Source organism: Engystomops pustulosus, chromosome 7, assembly GCF_040894005.1.
Source record: "Engystomops pustulosus chromosome 7, aEngPut4.maternal, whole genome shotgun sequence".
Lineage (NCBI taxonomy): Eukaryota > Metazoa > Chordata > Amphibia > Anura > Leptodactylidae > Engystomops > Engystomops pustulosus.
Genome location: NC_092417.1, coordinates 169,696,379 through 169,717,232, shown reverse-complemented (window position 1 = coordinate 169,717,232; position 20,854 = coordinate 169,696,379). Strand labels below are relative to the sequence as shown.

The 20,854-nt window shown below is 42.8% G+C and overlaps 2 protein-coding genes and 2 long non-coding RNA genes across 5 annotated transcripts in view; 2 read left to right on the top strand and 2 right to left on the bottom strand.

The window, feature by feature from the left end:
• Positions 1-142, bottom strand: part of PRMT3 (protein arginine methyltransferase 3) — a 70,181-nt gene extending 70,039 nt beyond the window's left edge. The window contains exon 1 of the mRNA XM_072118930.1: positions 11-142. Coding sequence (XP_071975031.1) covers positions 11-32 — 22 coding nt within the window. The 5' untranslated portion in view covers positions 33-142. The remainder of the gene's footprint in view (positions 1-10) is intronic.
• LOC140071315 (uncharacterized) lies at positions 110-14,373 on the top strand. Its single transcript, XR_011849111.1, has 3 exons — positions 110-148; positions 12,164-12,268; positions 13,230-14,373. It is a non-coding gene; the product is annotated as an uncharacterized lncRNA (long non-coding RNA).
• HTATIP2 (HIV-1 Tat interactive protein 2) lies at positions 3,581-20,501 on the bottom strand. 2 transcript variants are annotated; one of them, XM_072118931.1, is made up of 6 exons: positions 20,368-20,501; positions 13,279-13,468; positions 12,130-12,237; positions 5,710-5,847; positions 4,702-4,763; positions 3,581-4,254 (listed from the first exon to the last, which is right to left on the bottom strand). In XM_072118931.1, the coding sequence occupies exons 1-6, from the start codon at positions 20,478-20,480 to the stop codon at positions 4,029-4,031; spliced, it is 837 nt and encodes a 278-aa protein (XP_071975032.1). In that variant the 5' UTR covers positions 20,481-20,501; the 3' UTR covers positions 3,581-4,028. The 2 variants fall into 2 exon arrangements, with proteins under 2 accessions (XP_071975032.1, XP_071975033.1); XM_072118932.1 differs by lacking the exon at positions 20,368-20,501 and adding an exon at positions 16,250-16,404.
• Positions 20,417-20,854, top strand: part of LOC140071316 (uncharacterized) — a 30,932-nt gene continuing 30,494 nt past the window's right edge. The window contains exon 1 of the long non-coding RNA XR_011849112.1: positions 20,417-20,548. This is a non-coding gene — a long non-coding RNA (uncharacterized lncRNA). The remainder of the gene's footprint in view (positions 20,549-20,854) is intronic.

Below are 20,854 nucleotides of genomic sequence, written 5' to 3'. Positions count from 1 at the left end.
AGACACTCACATGTATCTCTGTGCTGCGCCATCTTGACTAAGGGAGAGTTGAAGCTCCGCCCACCAACATCCGGGATAAAGAAGACTGGCAACAGAAGCAGAACAGCGGCAGGACCTGTGATGATGTCATGGTCAGGTGATCAGTCACGTGAGTAAGCGGAGTGTAGAGTGTATAGTGCGTGCTGCCTGTAGTAGTTATCGCAGCTCTTCAACGCGCGCGCACACACATATTTATATACACCACACACATATATAAATATATATATATATATACACACACAAGCCAAACACACACATACACCACATATATATATATATATATATATATATACACACACAAGCCACATATAGAGATACTGATAGAGATTTTTATCTAGGGCTTAAACCGCCCTTATCAGTTGTAATGGTGACTTTCAAATTAACTCTTTCATGGCTCCCCGAAACCAGGACAAGAGCACAACACTAAGACACACGAGTCTCTTAGAAGATGCAGAATCTCTCAGTTTATTAGTCTGCAGCCGCAATATATCAAACACAGAAAAACCAGCATAGGGGGCGTGACAAGATAAAATACTGCAATGCTATTGGCCATAATGAATTTTACCAGGACATCTTTAAGACATTCTATCAAATGGTTAATAAACTATAAACTATTCCCTGTTCTCAGATAAGTATATATTATCCCAGCTACAAAATGTACCAAGAATGGCTCCTAAAGCTTCTTGTTAACCAAAACATAAGAAGAAAAATCCCCAAAAATGAAAAAGTGTGCAAAAATGAATGGGGATATTTTGTACACATACAGAGCTGTAAATAAACGTATGCAATATTTTTTGTGGGTCAGGACACAGGCTGCCATCATGGGGTGATTAGTCGTGCTGCAGGCCTTATATACATGGTGCCATGTGTGAGGGCTACCTATATACTGAGGTTCATGTGTTAGGGCTGCCTATATACTGGGGGGCATGTGTTAGGGCTGCCTATATACTGGGGGGGACATGTGTTGGGACAACCTATGTATAGGTGACCATGTGTGAGGACTAGCGAAATACTGGGGGGCATGTGTGAGGACTACCTATATACTGAGGTTGATGTGTTAGGGCTGCCTATAAACTGGGGGGGGGGGCATGTGTTGGGAAAATCTATGTATAGGTGGCCATGTGTGAGAACTAGCTAAATACTGGGGGGCATGTGTGAGGACTACGTATATACTGAGGTTGGTGTGTGAGGGCTACCTAAATCCTGAGGTTCATATGTTAGGGCTACCTATATACTGGGGGCCATGTGTGAAGACTATATACAGTATATATTGTATATGCATTGTTATATGAACACACCCTTAATTAATGAATTGGGGGGTGCTATAAATAATCAGTGCAGGGGGAGCACTTTACATATGAAATTGGGGGTGCTGTACTCGCTATTATTAATTCCAGGGAACTATATAGGAGAATTTATGAAGTACTTATATGTGATGTGCCATAATAGTATAAGATGGGAACTAAAGTGTGTGGGAGCCCAAAAATTTCTAGTGGTGGCTCTGTGCAGGACCGCACTTTGTTATAACAATTCAACAATTTTTAGATGGACAATTTCTTAGACGATGGATTAGAAGAAGAGGCAAAATTGAGTGGCCGCTTGTTCTCCTAAATTGTTGCCATTAGACTTTTTTACTGGGATCATCTAAAAAGCCGCGTCTACAGAACGCAACCAACCGCACTCACTGAGCTTCTACAACGGATCCTGGACGCGGCGGCAATTATTCATCCTCACGTTATTAAAACCCCTGTAGAAGGATCCCACCATGGAACAGGATATTGTCAGATACAATGAGGTGCACCGTTCTAGAATTTAGAGCATTCAGTACTTGAAAACTTTATAGGCATCAAGAAAAATCCTTAAATTCGGAGGGAGGAGACTTAAGTTACTCAACTTCCGATGTGTGAAGGGGTGGGACTCACATTACACCAGCCCCCAATGTGTGAGAGGCGGGGACTCGCATTACACCAACCCCCGATATGTGAGAGGCGGGGACTCGCATTACACCAGCCCCCAATGTGTGAGAGGCGGGGACTCGCATTACACCAACCCCCGATATGTGAGAGGCGGGGACTCGCATTACACCAAACCCTGAGGTGTGAGATATTCTTCTGCCCGATCTTTGTTACACCCTGTATATGTATTTTACTCCTCGGTTCCAAAGAGGTATTGAGGTTCTGGGTTGGGGTGACATTGGTTTCTTCACATCCGGCAAATCCCGACCCTCTAAATCCGCTCTTCTACGTCTCTTGACTTCTGTCTTCATCCTCTTGGCCAGGATGGAGCTCTGTTCTGCTCTCTGTTATCAGCCATAACCTCTCAAGGGGCTCATACACGTCACAATGGGGAAGCCCTATCCAGCATTAGATGGTGACTCCTTAAAACAGTGCCACTCCTCTGAGCAGGTTGTGTGTGGTACTGCAGTTCAGCCCTATTCATCTAAATAGAATGGAGCTGCAATAGCGGACACGCCCCAGGGTCAGGGTGGTGCTCAGTTTTGGAAAAATGCCTCCATATTTTGCTAATCCCTTTATTAATGTTTTTTCCCAAAGTGTTTAATGTTGCAGTTTCCCAATTAAAAAAAAAAAAACTGATACAATTTCTTGTAACCATATTTACAGTGTAATAAATAAACCCCTTAATGTCCAACAATGTAGATTTGTTCTTAAAAGATGAAATTTGCAATTCAAGTAGGAATTGTTCAGAATTTTTTTTAATTTTATTACATTTTACTAGTTCAGGTCACAACCTCTAGATATAATCTACATTCTCATATACTGGTATCTGCATATTCACACATACAGAACATATACATATAGATTATATTCAGAACATATAAAATTATGGCAGCTTTAAAAAAAAAAAAAAAAAAAAAATTGAAAAAAGAGCGCCACCCTTCTCTCTGTAGGTTGTGTCTGGTATTGCAGCCTCATTGACTTGCATGTAATACCAGGCACAGCCCTCTCACATGATCATAGCAGACGCCATGACAGCGCTGTGTGCATTGTATGAGGCCTAGCCCATCTCTAGACAATGTATATCCATATACTTTATATACCTGAGCATAAACTGTATATTTTTGCATTTGTTAAAGGGGTTTTCCAAATTGAAAATATTGCTGACCCATCCTGAGCATAAGTGATGGCTATGAGATCGGTGGACGATCCACATCACGTGACCGGTTTACAGCTCAGTCCCAATTAATTGAATGAGAATGAGCTGCAATACCAAATGCCGCCACTATACAGAATATAGGCGCTGTACTTGGTTAGGCGTAAAGAGACCACAGCACTAGTTATAACACAAAGATCTGTTGATATAGCTGATCAGTGATCAAATACCAAATGTCAGAGCCCCGGAGATATCATATCCTAAGAATAGGTTATCAATATTGAAATTCTGGAAACCCCCTCTAAGTCTGAGCACCACAGATTCACCTGCAATTTTGGTAAGGTTTTGGCATCAGCGTGATTTACTTTGGAGAGGCAAGCTGCAGGATACTGGGTAATAAAAATACAGATGCTTTATTTCCCTAAAAATAGCGCCACTGCTAGGCACAAGTTGTGTTTGGTACTGCAGCTGAACTTGTTTTGTTTTTTTTTGTTTTTTCAGTATAACAATTTTGGTCTTAGACTCAGGACCCTTACTGGACAATGGATAACTTTTGCCATCCGCACCAGAATCATTAGAGAGAACATCGCCGTCCCCTGTATAGTGGCCAGAGGATGCAACTGCAGCTCAAATTGACAGCAACGGAGCTCTAGTTCTGACTCCTCAGATTCTTGACCTGTCCTCAATATTAATATTTTAAAGAATCTGTAGCCGCAATACCAGACACCACCTGTACAAATCAGTGGCGCTGTTTCTTTAATCCTATAAAATCCCTTTAAATATGACCATGATTCTCCCTTTTTTTTTGTGGATTAAAATATCAGAGTTTTACATTCAGTCCCAGCGGTGCCCCCCTCCCCCACAGCCCGTGCCCCCCACTACTTCTTCTTCTCCTCCCCCATTTTCCCCAGCGTGTGTATGGCTTTGTTTTCCAGCAGGTCCACCTTCTTGTCGCTGGGCAGCACGGCGTTATTCAGCATGGCTTGTACCAGCGTGGTCATGGGCACGGAATAGGCGGTGGGGAAGAAATAAGAGAACGGACCTAACAGCTTCCTGGTGAACCATTCTCCGGGGCGGGATTCTACGCGGTCCACCATCAGGACTCTGTAAGACAAGTAGGAGGGGTCAGCACTGTGCACTTCTGCATCGCCTTTCCCCCATGCTTTACACTGCAGCTCTGGCTCCTGTGTAAAAGCACAAGCTCTGCAGGACGTCATAAGGAATAGAACTATTATAAACTGCAAGAAAATAAGAGAGTAAGAAAAAGCTGCTGCACATAGACTCAGATGACAGGCCTCATTAAAGGGATGGGCCTCATCAGTGGCATAGCTTCCAGGGGGGCAAGGGTGTTCTGCAGGATACTGATAAAGCTGAGTTGTATGGTAATGCAGGAAGCTAATGGCCTCTGACATTCTCTCTCTAAAATTAGCATACCTTAACTGGGGGACCTCCAGAGCTGCACCCCCAGCTACACCACTAGGCCCCATTAAAGTGATAATTGGGAGGAGGTTATTTGGCACGTTGTATAACATAACCACACCGTCTACTTACGCAGGTCTGAAGATGGAGAATCGCTCAAATCCCAGTTCTTCCACCTCTGCTTCTACTTCACCCTGTAATATATAAAATATCATTAGTTCCCACGTCTGCTGCTTACTAAGAGCCTTTGCTCTATGTCAGTGAATGGAAACCTGCTAGATTGCAAGACCAACTGTAACTAATACATATATTGGTTGTTACATTGTAACAAACCCTCAGAGCTGGGATAGCTTGTGATTGTAATTACTCCTATTCACTGACAGAGGGCAGAGATCCTGAGAATGGGGACAGAATGAAATTTAAAGAGTATTAAAAAAGTTTTTATTTTATTTTAATAACACAGTTATTATAGGGGGTTTTCCAGAACCTCCCCAGTCAACTTTTATACTACTGCAGTACCGGACCTGGCCTCTATGCAATCATCAAAGTCTTCTGCTTCCAGCGCCGTCCCCCTTAAAGGGGGTGGGTGACAGACCACTGACGATCACATACTGATAGACCACTCCTTAGTATGCCAGTGGCCCTCAAATGCCCTTAAAGGGGTGGTTGCATAATAGATTGTAACACTCTGATCAGTGAGGGTCCATTTATAAGGGGGATAGGGGCCCCCCATTCTCTGGGGTAGTTATTCAATACTATGACCATAAGTCCCAGGGTCAACATATGCAAAGAGTTTGTATGTTCTCTCCATGTTTGCGAGTTTTTCCTCCGGGCCCTCCGCTTTCCTCCCACACTCTAAAACATACTAGTAGGTTGATTAGATTGTGAGCCCCATTGGGGACAGGGACTGATCTGACAAACTCTGTGCAGCGCTGCGTAATCTGTGTGCGCTATATAAATAAAGAATATTATATTATTAACAACAGATTAAATGAAAAAAGTTGGGTTCCTGATAAAAAAATAAAATTTGCATTGATCGCCCTCTGGTGGTCATCATGTTGTACTGCAAGTAACCCATAAAGGTACAAGAATAAGTAATACCGCCACATCCCACCATCAATCTGCAATAATCGTACTGACCTTGACCCTGAGATACAGGAAACTGCTGCATTTGTTGGCACCTTTAGAAGATTCCAGATTAAAGTGTTGGCAGCCGCCCGCTTTCGCCAGCTGCGCCGACTTGAGGACGTAGTCATGATCTACACGGATAAACCCGGCCTTAAAAAAAAATACAAAGCGCAATTACATCATAATCAACGTTATGTAAAAAAGTTCTAGTTCTCTACTTGATAATGTGCCACTCACACAGCTACATAGTTTGTTACAGTGTATCAGTAGGCGGCGTTCAAAAGTGACATTACCAGTCCTGCTGCTGTGGCTGCTGTAAAACTGGAAGACCCCTATAAGAAGCGACCGATCGAACACTAAACGTGCAGTCAGGACTGACACACAGTTAAATAGTAGGAACAGGCGAGGTACTTACCCGAGGACTTGTATGTAGCTGGGCGACAACCCTTGGCACAGTCAATATTGCTTATGTTTCATATTAGATATTCAATATCTCTGCTTGCTGAAATGAACATTTTAATAATGGGGAATGTTTACTTAGGTGTTTGTATCTAGAATTTGGGATGAAATGTACCGAAGTCAATCGGGCATACTATTCATGAACAAGGCGGATCTGGATGACTATGCTTATATGGCCCCGCAAGATGTCAAAATTCACTTTAGATTTCGAATTGCATTTGTGAACCAGGAAGATCTGGCTATATGGACCTGAACGATGTCGGAATTCAATTTAGATTCAGCATTGCCTTTATGAACCAGGTGGATCTGGATGACTATGGCTTTATGTCCCCGCAAGATGTCAGAATTCACTTTAGATTTGGAATTGCATTTTATGAACCAGGAGGATCTGGATGACTATGGCTTTATGTCAGAATTCAATTAAGATTCAGGGAGCTGGATGACCATGGATATGTGGCCCTGCAAGATGTCTGAATTCAATTTAGATTTAGCTTTGTATTTATGAACCAGGAGGAACTGGATGAAGATAGCAATCGGCTGCTGGAAGGTGTTCGCATGAGAAACGCACATTTTATCCTGACTTGCTTGACAAAGGGGAGTGGCTCAGATTAAAGGTGCCCTGGATAAGTGGAAAGGGATTGATGGGCTTGAAATATGACATTATGGGGGTCATTTACTAAGGGTCCGATTCGCGCTTTCCCGACGTGTTACCCAAATATTTCCGATTTGCGCCGATTTCCCCTGAATTGCCCCAGGTTTTTGGCGCACGCGATCGGATTGTGGCGCATCGGTGCTGGCATGCACGTGACGGAAATCGGGGGCATGGCCGAACGAAAGCCCGACGGATTCGGAGAAACAGCTGCATTTAAAAAGAAAAAAGTGCCGCGAAACTTGCACTTACCTTCACTGGGAATAGGCTGGTGAACTTCAGGGCATTCTGGGGAACTTCAGCGCAGCAGCGCCACCTGGTGGACGTCGGAGGAACTACCTTAGTGAATCCCGGCCGGACCCGAATCCACCGCAGAGAACGCGCCGCTGGATCCCGAATGGACCGGGTAAGTAAATCTGCCCCAATTCTTCTTTTTCATAGAAACTGTGACACTCCTGTCCGGGGGTTTTGTTTCTGGTATTGCAGCCTAGCTACATTGAAGTGAGCTGTAATACCCTGCATAACCTCTGTACAGGTGTGGCGCTGTTTATGGCAGAAAACAGCCATGTTTTTCTTCTCTAAGGACTTGTTATCTATACATGGTTGGATCACAGCTCGTAATGGATTTCTTTTGCCGCCTCCTTAAAGGGAGTCTGTCATTAGGTTTTATCCCACTAAACTAGCGGCCCCCTCAGGTAGGGGATGAAATGTCCTTTCTAGAATTCCCTCTTATGTCAAATCTCACCTGTTTACCTATAAAAAAAAAAATCTCCTCCAAAGTCAGACAAATATGACTCTCCTCATTTCATTTCACATGAGTAAAGTTTAGTGGTTGCAGGGGTAGTGTCACTTTAGAAGCCCCTATCTTATGTTCTATAGCACCTAGAAACATACTTTTTATGTCATATTAAAGATAAGAATTTCATATTTAAGATCCCATCAGGCTTATGATTCTGTGATCTACAGAACTGGACCTACATGCAGTTAAAAAAATAGCAAGACCTGGGTCTTGCATTTTCGCCTATATCTTTAGCTGTCTGTATCTCTCTGGTTCTGTAGCTCACAAAGCCATAAACCTGGTGTGATATAAGATGAGATCCTTATCTTTAATATGACACCAGTAGCATGTTTCTATGTACTAAAGAACAGAAGATAGGTGCTTCTGAAATGACCCTCCCCCTGCAACCACTAAACTTGACTCATCTCATGGGATGAGAAGAGTCATATTTGCCAGACTTTGGGGGAAATATAGGTAAACTGGGGAGACTTCACATTAAAGAGGGAATTCTAGAAAGGAAATTTCATCCACTACCTGAGGAGGGGGGTAGTAGTTTAGTGGGGTAAAGCCTGGTGAATGGATTTCTTTAAAGGGATAAGCTTGTTGCTGATTGTTACACTGTATCACACCCCGGGGTGACGGATCTTATTCCGGAGCTCTGTGAATATTTCATGGCTGTGTATATATAGCGGTATGTTACGGTCGCACAGTGGGCGCTTTGTTTCCCCCCGTAATTCCCGCATTGTGCCTGATTATTTTATTACCTTAGGTAGCGTCCTGACATTCCTATGCAGCGTCCTAGCGTTGGCGGCTGCTACCCACGCCGCGCTCATGACAAATCTCCCCCCCTTGGATCATTATAGTGAGCCCCCCACTTAATAGAGTCCTGCCATCTCCAATTGTCGGCGGGAAATTAGAGTGACACAAATACCGGCGTCTTTCATCCCTACTACTACCCCCAGTTATCCGTAGCCAGCGTCCCCCCGCCCCCCGGTCATTGTCCCGGAATTACAAGTGACACATTCTCCTCGAGCCCCCCCCTCCCCTATCCCATCATTCCACCTCAATGCCCACACCTTTGTCTCCCTTGCAAAAGTTGATATATTGACGGCGTCCCCTTAATCCGATACACTTTTCCCAAATCCTCCGAGACCCCAAGCGGACGGTGAGTAAGCCCCCTATTATCCTGTATTTAACCTATAATTACACCATGCAGCATTTCCATGGTGGAGAATGCAAAACAGGACGGGGCCATAGAGGCACACATAGCCGTGACATCTGCATTCACAGCCAGCGCACGGAGTATTATCCCACAAAGCCATGGCCATTCCCCTTTAAGAGGCCAAAAATATGAGTGATTTTACACCTGGTTAACATAAGGTAACTGCAACAAGTACAGCGCCCATAGGGCCCCCACCCAGCTTTCCAAAGACACAGAGTACACTGCACGGCTCAACAGTGTCAGTCTTTACTTTATATCTGGCATACTATTGATGAACCAGGAGGAACTGGATGAATATGGCTATATTGTCCTGCAAGATGTACATGTGGCATACTATTCATGTACCAGGTGGATCTGGATGAATATGGCTATACTGTCCTGCAAGATGTCACTGCTCATTTACACCTAGCATAAATTCATGAAACAGGTGGACCTGGATGAATATGACATTACTGTCCTGCAAGATGTCACTGTTCCCTTTACATATGGCATACTATTCATGAAACAGGTGGATCTGGATGAATATAGCATTACTGTCCTGCAAGATGTAAGTATTTACTTTACACCTGGTATACTATACATGAACCAGGAGGAACTGGATGACTATGGTTAAATGGATGAACATGGCTTTATGGTCCTGAAATATGTCAATATTCTCTTTAGATTTTATATACTATTCATGAACCAGGTGGATCTGGATGAATATGGTTATGTGGCCTGTGAGATATCAACATTCACTTTACATTTGGCATTGCATTTATCTGGATAGGGATGAGCATGGCTACAGTGCTCCGCAGAATGTCAGTGTTTGCTTTAGATCTGGAATTCTATTCATGAACCAGGTGGAACTGGATGAACATGACTACATGGCTCTGCAGGATGTCAGTGTGTGCTTTTGATCTGGAATTCTATTCATGAAACAGGGGGATAAGGATGAGCATGTCCTGTGAGATGTCAGCGTTTGCTTTAGATCTGGAATTGTATTCATGAACCAGAAGGAACTGGTTTGCTAACCAGGAGGATCTGGATGAACATAGCTTGGCTATTGGCTCCTGAAAGTTGTCCGTGTTCACGTTTGATCTGGAATTCTATTCAACAGGATGATAAGGATGGAACATGGATATAGAGCCCTGTGAGATGTTTGGATTCTTGTCATGAACCAGGAGGATAAGGATGAACATGGCTGCTGCAAGACACCAGTGTTCATTTTAGATCTGGAATTTATGAACTAGGAGGAACTGGATGAACACAGTTATAGGCCTATGTGAGATGTCAGGTTTTAGGATTAAGAATTGAATAAGCACTGACCTGGAAAAAGTTACATTCCTCACCTGGTTATACTGGTATGATATGTGTCAGTCCAAACTGCACTCCTGACATTCCTTTCACACAAAGTGCTAGGTTACAATGTAACATCATCTAGAATTCTACTCCGGATCTGGAATTCTCTCCAAAGATCTGGAATTGTATTACTGAACCAGGGGGAACTGGATGAACATGGCTATAAAGCTCCACTAGGTGTCAGTGTCCACTTTGTATTCCAGATCTCTGCTTGCTGTCAATGAAATGAAAATTTCTACAATTGCAATACAGTTGCAATACCTTACCTAACCCCTGGACAGGTGTGGGGCATGTTTTACTAATCCTGTACAACCTCTTTAAAGTTAAGGCTGTCACACAGCTGGGTAACTTGTTTCAGTGTATCAGTTACACGTGTCTCCAGCTCCCAGTGACACAGGACCACACGTGACACGCACCATCAAAGGTCACATCCTGCCATTAAGATAATAATGGCTTCTTATCTGAGGACAGAGCCACAGGGCACAATATGCACTATGTCCCCTCCTATCTCTACATGGGAAACAGGAGACATAATGGCAGAAATAATACCGCCATACAGTGCTAATGTAATACCCCCACTAAGAGGTGATCAGCTGATTCCTGTGCCCAAGTCCATCTCTGGTTGCACCACACAGTGAAGGGGCACTGTAGCACCACTTTGAGCAGACAAAAGGTCAAACAGGTAAAAATCCAACTATATGACGTCTATTCAGGGTCATCTTATAGCAAGGGGCAAGAGATGTGACTGTTCCAAGCACTGGCCAATGTTAGCAGGTAGCAAGAGCATCCGTTCTACTCCAATCATGCAACAATCAATAGTTTCTGCGTCTTTAAGAAGTGCATCCTATTAATAATAAGAGCGGCGTTGCTCTTTCACTCAGCTGGAGTAGCAACAGTGGTAGGAGGCAGGAAAGGTAAATGGGCTAAATATTTTAGTGTCCACTGTATGCAACAACTTATTAGTGGGGGAACTGTATGCAATGTATGTAATCAGGCAATGTATATGGTGCTGCGAATGTAAATTAGGAGACTCTGTATGAGGCTCACTCCTGGTGCTGTATATCTGTACATAGCTTGGTTCTGGTGCTGTATTTCTGTAAGGAGCTCTCTTCTGGTGCTGTATTTCTGTAAGGAGCTCTCTTCTGGTGCTGTATTACTGTAAGGAGCTTTGTTTTGGTGTTGTATTACTGTAAGGAGCTCGGGTCAGGTGCAACATGTTTTTGGAGCGACCCTAGTTCTGGTGCTATGTTTTTGGAGCGACCCTAGTTCTGGTGCTGTGTTTTTGGAGCAACTCCAGTTCTGGTGCTGTGTTTTGGAAGCAAACCCCAGTTCTGGTGCTGTGTTTTGGGAGCAAACCCCAGTTCTGGTGCTGTATTTTGGGAGCAAACCCCATTTCTGGTACTGTATTTTTGGAGCAACCCCAGTTCTGGTGTTATATTTTGGGAGCAACCACAGTTCTGGTGCTGTATTTTTAGTGACCCCAGTTCTGGTGCTGTGGTCTTTGTACAGAGCAATTATAATTCCGGTGGGAATTTTAATTTGATGGAGCATTGTACATATTTTATGTAAAGGGGCAGTCACTGTATATGCTTAAATTAATTTGGGGAAGTATTAGAATGACACTTGCAGGGCAAGTTTAATTACGGTAATTGGGGTGGTTTACGTTATGATTAAGGGTCATAATGGATTTTGGGAGGGGTGCACTATTTTGAGCTCCACCCTGTTGGATAAATTACCTAGAAAGTGCTTCACAGATGAGGAGACATTGCTCCAATCGTATCATCTGACTGTGTTATTTCTCTGTAATGTCTTATTGTATTTGTCCCCCATGATCTGTACAGCGCTGCGGAATATGATGGCGCTATAGAAATAAAGATTATTTAATAATTATTATTATTAATAAATTATTATTACTGTGGATCACAATGTGATCAGCTCTAAAAGTCACCTCCTGGATCCCTGTGGCTCCTGCATGCTACTCACCTCTCCCGATTTTGCTTTTGTGGTCCCGAGACAGCAGAATCCCACATCATGTCCATGGAAGGCAGAAGAGAACTCATCCAACTTCTCAAAGTCCACCACCTCCTGGTTCTGGAGACATCACAGAGAGAGAGAGAGGCAGGTAAGTGATGTCCTACACCGGCATCAACGCTATATATACATGTATACTGGGGGGTCAGGGGGAAAGTGACCCAAATTTTAACCAAATAACAGCATAAAATCATATAATGTAAGAATAAGAGTGTCTGTCCCCCTAGAAAATGGACCCCTTGTTTCCTAAAATACTCTTGTGCTGGAGTCTGTGACCTCAATATCAGCACACTCCTCTCCTGAAATACTCTGTACTGCTGATGACCCTGTAACTCTTTCTCTATTCTACTGGATTCTATGGGTCACTGCCTCCCGCAAAATCAGCACGCTCCTCTTCTGAAATACTCTGTGCTACTGGAAAACCATGCACCCATGTCTATATACTTTAACTTTCTATCTTCTCGCCTCCAATCTCCATCAGACAACATGAGATCTTACACATGGCTACACAGGTCACTGCTTCCTGCAAAATCAGCACGCTCCTCTGCTGAAATACTCTGTGCTACTGTAAACCCCATGCACTTCTCCCTATATATACCTGACATCATAACATAACCATACAGGTCAACACCTTCTACAAGATTGCTGTGTGTTGTATACATAAATATACAATGTATAACCTCAACCCCCCCCCCCCACTCTTCTGATTGGTTGCAGTGGGTTCTATATACAGTAGTATTATACAATGTATCACACTGTTACCCCAGACTCTTCTGATTGGTTGCTGTGTGTTGTATATACAATGTATCACACTCTTACCCCCACTCTCCTGATTGGTTGCAGTATGTTCTATATACTGTAGTTTAATACAATGTATCACACTCTTCCCTCTGTCTCTCCTGATTGGTTTCAGTGTGTTTTATATACTGTAGTATTATACAATGTATCACACTCTTACCCCCAACTCTCCTGATTGGTTGCAGTGTGTTCTATATACTGTAGTATTATACAATGTATATTAGACAATCACACTCTTCCCTCTGTCTCTCCAGATTGGTTGCAGTGTGTTCTATACATTATCATACAATGTATCAGACCCACCACATCTTTATACGCCTCATCTTCAAAGTTTAGTTGGCGTCGCCCGATGACGGTGACCTTACTGTAGAGCTGACTCTGCACTATCTGCTTGAGGAGTTCCTTCCCCGTCTCTCCGGACGCCCCGAGGATGAAGCAGGACTTGTTCAGCTGTCTGTACTCATCTTGCAGCGTCTTCAGGTCCTTCGCCATCCTGCGCTCAGGAAGGAAATGATGAAACGTTAGGAATCTTCTAAACACACTGAGGCCCCGGCGGGAATACAGAGCTCAGAACGTCCTGCTGCTATAGTAACTAATTACAGGATAATGGATAAACAGCAGCAGGACTCTGCGGTTGGCACAACTGGGCGCCATAAACTGATGATGCCATCACCTTCTATGAAATTATTCTCCCAGGTACCTGGTCTATACATCTATACTAAAATGTTAAAGGGAAAGTGTCATCAGTTATGAGCATCTATCCCTGGAGAGATGTGTAATCAGACCTCTGTGTATGTTGTTAGTAGCAGCAGGACTGTGATATATGGATTTAAAAAGTACCAAGTGCCCTGAGGGTGTGTCCACTGCTGTACTCTGTGCTCTCTGCAGAAAGGTGTAAGGTATTACCCATGGAGAGATGTGTAATCAGACCTTTGAGCATGTTGTCAGTTTGCAGCAGAACTGTGAAATATGGATTTATATTAAAAGACTGCAGCTTCTCCACATCTGTGTCCTCACACTGCTGTGCTCTTAGCTCTGTGCATTGAACTGCTCAGTCGCCCCTCCCATCTGATGTAGCAGACGTTGCAATGAATATTAGAGTGGTCAATCAAAACAGATAACATATAAAATATATAAATCCATACTGCTATACAACACACACAAAGGTATGATCAAACATCTCTCCAGGGACAATACCTAACATTGACTGCAGAGAGCACAGAACACAGCAGTGGTATTATTACAAACCTTTCCTGCAACAATACCTAACATTGGCTGCAATACTGCATGGTCATAATAGATCCCTTTAAGGGCGTGTAGACTTTGTAACTACCTTATTTATAAAATATTATTCTGCTGCCTCCAAAATAAAATAATAAAGAATCATTTAGAATAAAATATTACTTTGTTTTATTCCACACCTCCAATATAAATCTATGTGTCTCTATAGTAACAGACTACAAACATTACCTGCGTAGTCTGCTCCTGCAGTAACTCAGACTACACATGGGTTTTATCTGTAACCATTGAGACATATAGAACTGCATAGGAGCTGTATACACAAAACGATAGAGTTTTATTTAAGATTATACCTAAAGCTAGGGAAATAATAAAACATAGTTGCAAGGTGTCTGAAAAGTTACTAAAAGTTACATGCAGGTCTACACGCTACCCAGGTAGGTCACATGTAAGGTCAGGACAGGGATTGTTCTATTGACCTCTGTTTGAACCTTTTTCCTTAGGAAAATTCCTAATGTGTTTACCCGGAGGAAACTGCTGATAACTGTTCAGCACCAAATCTGTTTACTTTCGGTTTGTATATAGTCAGTGACCGATCCTACAGCTTGTACTATGGTCATATACAGAATAGGGAGAACATGGGGCCATAAGGTAATAGAACTACATCTGTAAGACTCCCTTCTACTTCCTGAAACCCACTAACTGATCTGATCAGAGCTGCAGTGTAAAGCATCAGGGAAATAGAGAAGAAATCTTTACGACCACCTCTGAGTCCCATACACAATGCAGCTAGGCTGGAAGGTGGATAGGGGTGTGTGTGTGTGTGGGGTGGGGGTGGGGGGGGGGGTACCAGGACCCCTTTTTATTTCAGATATGAAAGGAAAAAAAATGATAGATCTGACCCCCAAGCAAGTAATGGGTGGAGGGAGATCTTTCAGGCTGTCCACCATGTTGGACCAAGGCAAGTTTTTCCCTTGTGAAGTGGATCATGTAACAGATCAAAGACAGAATTGTCTCGATTGCTACAATGTAATATCTCTTGTGATTAAACAGTTTTTAAAAACAGAAAGTTGCAACAACAACTGGGGACGTTCCCTGTGACGCACGGCTATGTGACGTGTTGCCCCTGGTGCTGAACACAGAGCTGAAGGCGCTGGATCCAATCGTAATGAACCTGGAGAATCTATGAAGAATCTCTGTGCTGATATCTACTGATCCACAAGAGATATTACAGATCTGATTGTAGCAATTGACAATTCTGTTCTTAGATGTTACAAGACCTCCTTCTCATTGCAAGAACGTAACCTTGTTCCAATAAGGCCGCTTTCAAGATGGCGGCCGTGTTCTGTCCTCCTACTACTCAATCTGCCCCTTTAAGAAAGGTCATCTCCAAACAAATCCGAACAATTCAACTCTGTATGTAAAGTAGGAGTTCCTCCATAGCACACACTGCTCCATGCAAACAATTACTCAAATACAACTCCACCCATCATCCACAGTCATGACCATACATGAACATGCCCTGGGCAAACAGGGGACAGGGAATGAAAATACTTGAAAAAAAAAAATCAAACAATATAGGGAGTGGAATAGTACACTGGGAATAATATGGTCTGTATTCACCCCACAATCTGCAACGACACCCATAGGAGTATCAAAATCTGTAGGGTCCTACAAGCAACAGTGTGACCGTTACAATAGAAAATGTCTACTGCTTCAATGTATCTTGATTAGAAATCTGCTATCTGTGTATTCAGCTCCAATGCAGACCAATGTGTCTCCGTGGTTACAGACTACAAACAAACAATGTGTAGTCTGATCCTGCAGATGTGTTACTTTTTCCCATCTCCCTCCTACCTGATAATCAGGAAGGGTATACACTGCTACATGGTGGCCACAGTTCTGCAGGGACTGAATGATTATATCTACGACAATTATGGAATTGCTAGATATGGAATTTCCCAGTGTGACCGAACTACAGAGAGTGGGAAGAGCTGAAAGGATTGAAGGGTCCGATCCTAGATAAGACACTGACCTGAGGGAGCTCCTGACAGCCGCCTGCATGACTCTGCATATCCAGTGCACGGATGTGTAAGGTTACAATGCACACAGTGACGTAACACCCACCGCAACGAGTGTACACATGTGTAACCTCCGCCTAAAGGAACCTCCCCCTCCCCAATTACAAGAAAAGTTACAAATTGAAAAAAGTGAGATGAGAAAATGATCTTCCATCAATAAAATGTTCATTTAAATAAACCTTCCTGATTACCAGTCACCTATCATTATAAAAAATTATATTTATGCAAATGAGTTTTTCAGTGTACCAGGGGCGGGGTCATCCTTACTGACGCATGAATTGTCCTCTTTCTACCCCTCTGTATACAATGAGACGCAATCACAAGACGGAGAAGGTAATGAAGGAAGATTATCACATCTGTATAGTGCTATATGGCAGTATTATACAATATGCTCTATGTTCGCTATGTAGCAGTATTATACACTATGAATGGCCTTTGTATTATATATTCACAGTGCAGTCCTGTCTTATTATACACAATGCATGGCCTTCTTAGGCCGCGGTCACACGTACCGCTAGACGTCCGTTCATAACACGACGCTAGCGCACAGGGGGAGGTCCTCGGCCCTAACGCACATGTGTTTCCAGAGAAACGCATGCGATTGGCTTAACAATTGTTCGGGCCGAGGACATCCCCCTGTGCGCTAGCGTCGCGTTATGACGGACGCTTAGCGGTACGTGTGACCGCGGCCTTAGGGTGATGCCACACATGGCGTTTTTGGTCCGTTTTTCCCAATTATCTTAATAGATAAACAGGTTGTAAGCAGCCAAATGCATGGTATACTGCCAAAAACGGACTGAAAACGGATGTTTAAAAACGGACCAAAAACGCCATGTGTGACATCACCCTTATACATTCAGTGTATGGCACTATATAGCGGTATTATACACAATGCATGGCCTTCTTATACATTCAGTGTATGGCACTATATAGCGGTATTATACACAATGCATGGCCTTCTTATACATTCAGTGTTTGGCACTATATAGCGGTATTATACACAATGCATGGCCTTCTTATACATTCAGTGTATGGCACTATATAGCGGTATTATACACAATGCATGGCCTTCTTATACATTCAGTGTATGGCACTATATAGCGGTATTATACACAATGCAGGGCCTTCTTATACATTCAGTGTATGGCACTATATAGCGGTATTATACACAATGCATGGCCTTCTTATACATTCAGTGTATGGCACTATATAGCGGTATTATACACAATGCAGGGCTTCTTATACATTCAGTGTATGGCACTATATAGTGGTATTATACACAATGCATGGCCTTCTTATACATTCAGTGTATGGCACTATATAGCGGTATTATACACAATGCATAGTCTTCTTATACATTCAGTGTATGGCACTATATAGCGGTATTATACACAATGCATGGCCTTCTTATACATTCAATGTATGGCACTATATAGCGGTATTATACACAATGCATGGCCTTCTTATACATTCAGTGTATGGCACTATATAGCGGTATTATACACAATGCATGGCCTTCTTATACATTCAGTGTATGGCACTATATAGCGGTATTATACACAATGCATGGCCTTCTTATACATTCAGTGTATGGCACTATATAGCGGTATTATACACAATGCATGGCCTTCTTATACATTCAGTGTATGGCACTATATAGCGGTATTATACACAATGCATAGTCTTCTTATACATTCAGTGTATGGCACTATATAGCGGTATTATACACAATGCATCGCCTTCTTATACATTCAGTGTATGGCACTATATAGCGGTATTATACACAATGCATGGCCTTCTTATACATTCAGTGTATGGCACTATATAGCGGTATTATACACAATGCATGGCCTCCTTATACATTCAGTGTATGGCACTATATAGCGGTATTATACACAATGCATGGCCTTCTTATACATTCAGTGTATGGCACTATATAGCGGTATTATACACAATGCATGGCCTTCTTATACATTCAGTGTATGGCACTATATAGCGGTATTATACACAATGCATGGCTTCTTATACATTCAGTGTTTGGCACTATATAGCGGTATTATACACAATGCATGGCTTCTTATACATTCAGTGTATGGCACTATATAGCGGTATTATACACAATGCATGGCTTCTTATACATTCAGTGTATGGCACTATATAGCGGTATTATACACAATGCATGGCCTTCTTATACATTCAGTGTATGGCACTATATAGCAGTATTATACACAAAGCAGGGCTTCTTATACATTCAGTGTATGGCACTATATAGCGGTATTATACACAATGCATGGCCTTCTTATACATTCAGTGTTTGGCACTATATAGCGGTATTATACACAATGCATGGCTTCTTATACATTCAGTGTATGGCACTATATAGCGGTATTATACACAATGCATGGCCTTCTTATACATTCAGTGTATGGCACTATATAGCGGTATTATACACAATGCATAGTCTTCTTATACATTCAGTGTATGGCACTATATAGCGGTATTCTACACAATGCAGGGCTTCTTATACATTCAGTGTATGGCACTATATAGCGGTATTATACACAATGCATGGCCTTCTTATACATTCAGTGTATGGCACTATATAGCGGTATTATACACAATGCATAGCCTTCTTATACATTCAGTGTATGGCACTATATAGCGGTATTATACACAATGCATAGCCTTCTTATACATTCAGTGTATGGCACTATATAGCGGTATTATACACAATGCAGGGCTTCTTATACATTCAGTGTATGGCACTATATAGCGGTATTATACACAATGCATAGCCTTCTTATACATTCAGTGTATGGCACTATATAGCGGTATTATACACAATGCATGGCCTTCTTATACATTCAGTGTATGGCACTATATAGCGGTATTATACACAATGCATGGCCTTCTTATACATTCAGTGTATGGCACTATATAGCGGTATTATACACAATGCATAGCCTTCTTATACATTCAGTGTATGGCACTATATAGCGGTATTATACACAATGCATGGCCTTCTTATACATTCAGTGTATGGCACTATATAGCGGTATTATACACAATGCATGACTTCTTATACATTCAGTGTATGGTACTATATAGCGGTATTATACACAATGCATGGCCTTCTTATACATTCAGTGTATGGCACTATATAGCGGTATTATACACAATGCATAGCCTTCTTATACATTCAGTGTATGGCACTATATAGCGGTATTCTACACAATGCAGGGCTTCTTATACATTCAGTGTATGGCACTATATAGCGGTATTATACACAGCAGAGGGTCTGGTACAGTGTACATGGCTGCAAACATCACACAGCAAAGGGTCTGGTACAGTGTACAGGGGCTGCATACATCACACAGCAGAGGGTCTGGTACAGTGTACAGGGGGCTGCATCCATCACACAGCAGAGGGTCTGGTACACTGCACAGGGGGCTGCATCCATCACACAGCAGGGGGTCTGGTAAACTGTACCGGGGGCTGCATCCATCACACAGCAGATGAGCTGGTACACTGTACAGGGGGCACAGTATATGACTATAATAATGCAATTATTTAGAGTAATTGATTGCGATATTGTTGTGAGTCAGTGAAGGCAATGCAATTGTTAATACGTACAGGATGGTGGAAATGTGTTGGGGTTGAAAGGGTTAAAGCCAATCTGTGCCTCTAACCAGTGTATACAGGTGTCTAAAAGGTTAATATTTCCAGTATAAGAAAAGGGGGAATGAGTAATACACCCTATTCCTAATGTGTGCATTGCAAGATGGAAAGGGTTAATCTTAAGCACCTGTCCGCACTTTACAATCAGTGGGTTAATAGTCTATGTCCAGTCTGAGGTGAGAAAGTTGTGACGGAAGTTTATGCCTCAAAAGGCGGCGCTGAGAGGGTTAATAGCTGACAGTGTGCGGCGCTGAGAGGGTTAATAGTTGTCAGTGTGCGGCGCTGAGAGGGTTAATAGCTGACGGTGTGCAGCGCTCAGAGGGTTAATAGCTGTCAGTGTGCGGCGCTGAGAGGGTTAATAGTTGTCAGTGTGCGGCGCTGTGAGGGTTAATACCTTACTGGCGGGAAGATGTCTGGCCCGGAGATCTCCTGGTGCAGGGTAATGGCCAATAATATGATGAGGAGAGACCCGAAGACCCAACAGCCCGAACCCCACACACCCGGCATAGAGACACCCGATACACACACACCCGCTTCCTGTCCTGCCCTGCCACACCGCGCATGCGCGGACAACGGTAAATAATGTGTAAATCATCTATATACATCACTACTACCTGTGTGTATACACCTCTATATACCGCACTGCTACCTGTGTGTAAACACCTCTATATACCGCACTGCTACCTGTGTGTATACACCTCTATATACCGCACTACTACCTGTGTGTATACACCTCTATATACCGCACTGCAGCCTTTGTGTATACACCTCTGTATACCACACTGCTACCTGTGTGTATACACCTCTATATACCGCACTGCTACCTGTGTGTATACACCTCTATATACCGCACTGCTACCTGTGTGTATACACCTCTATAT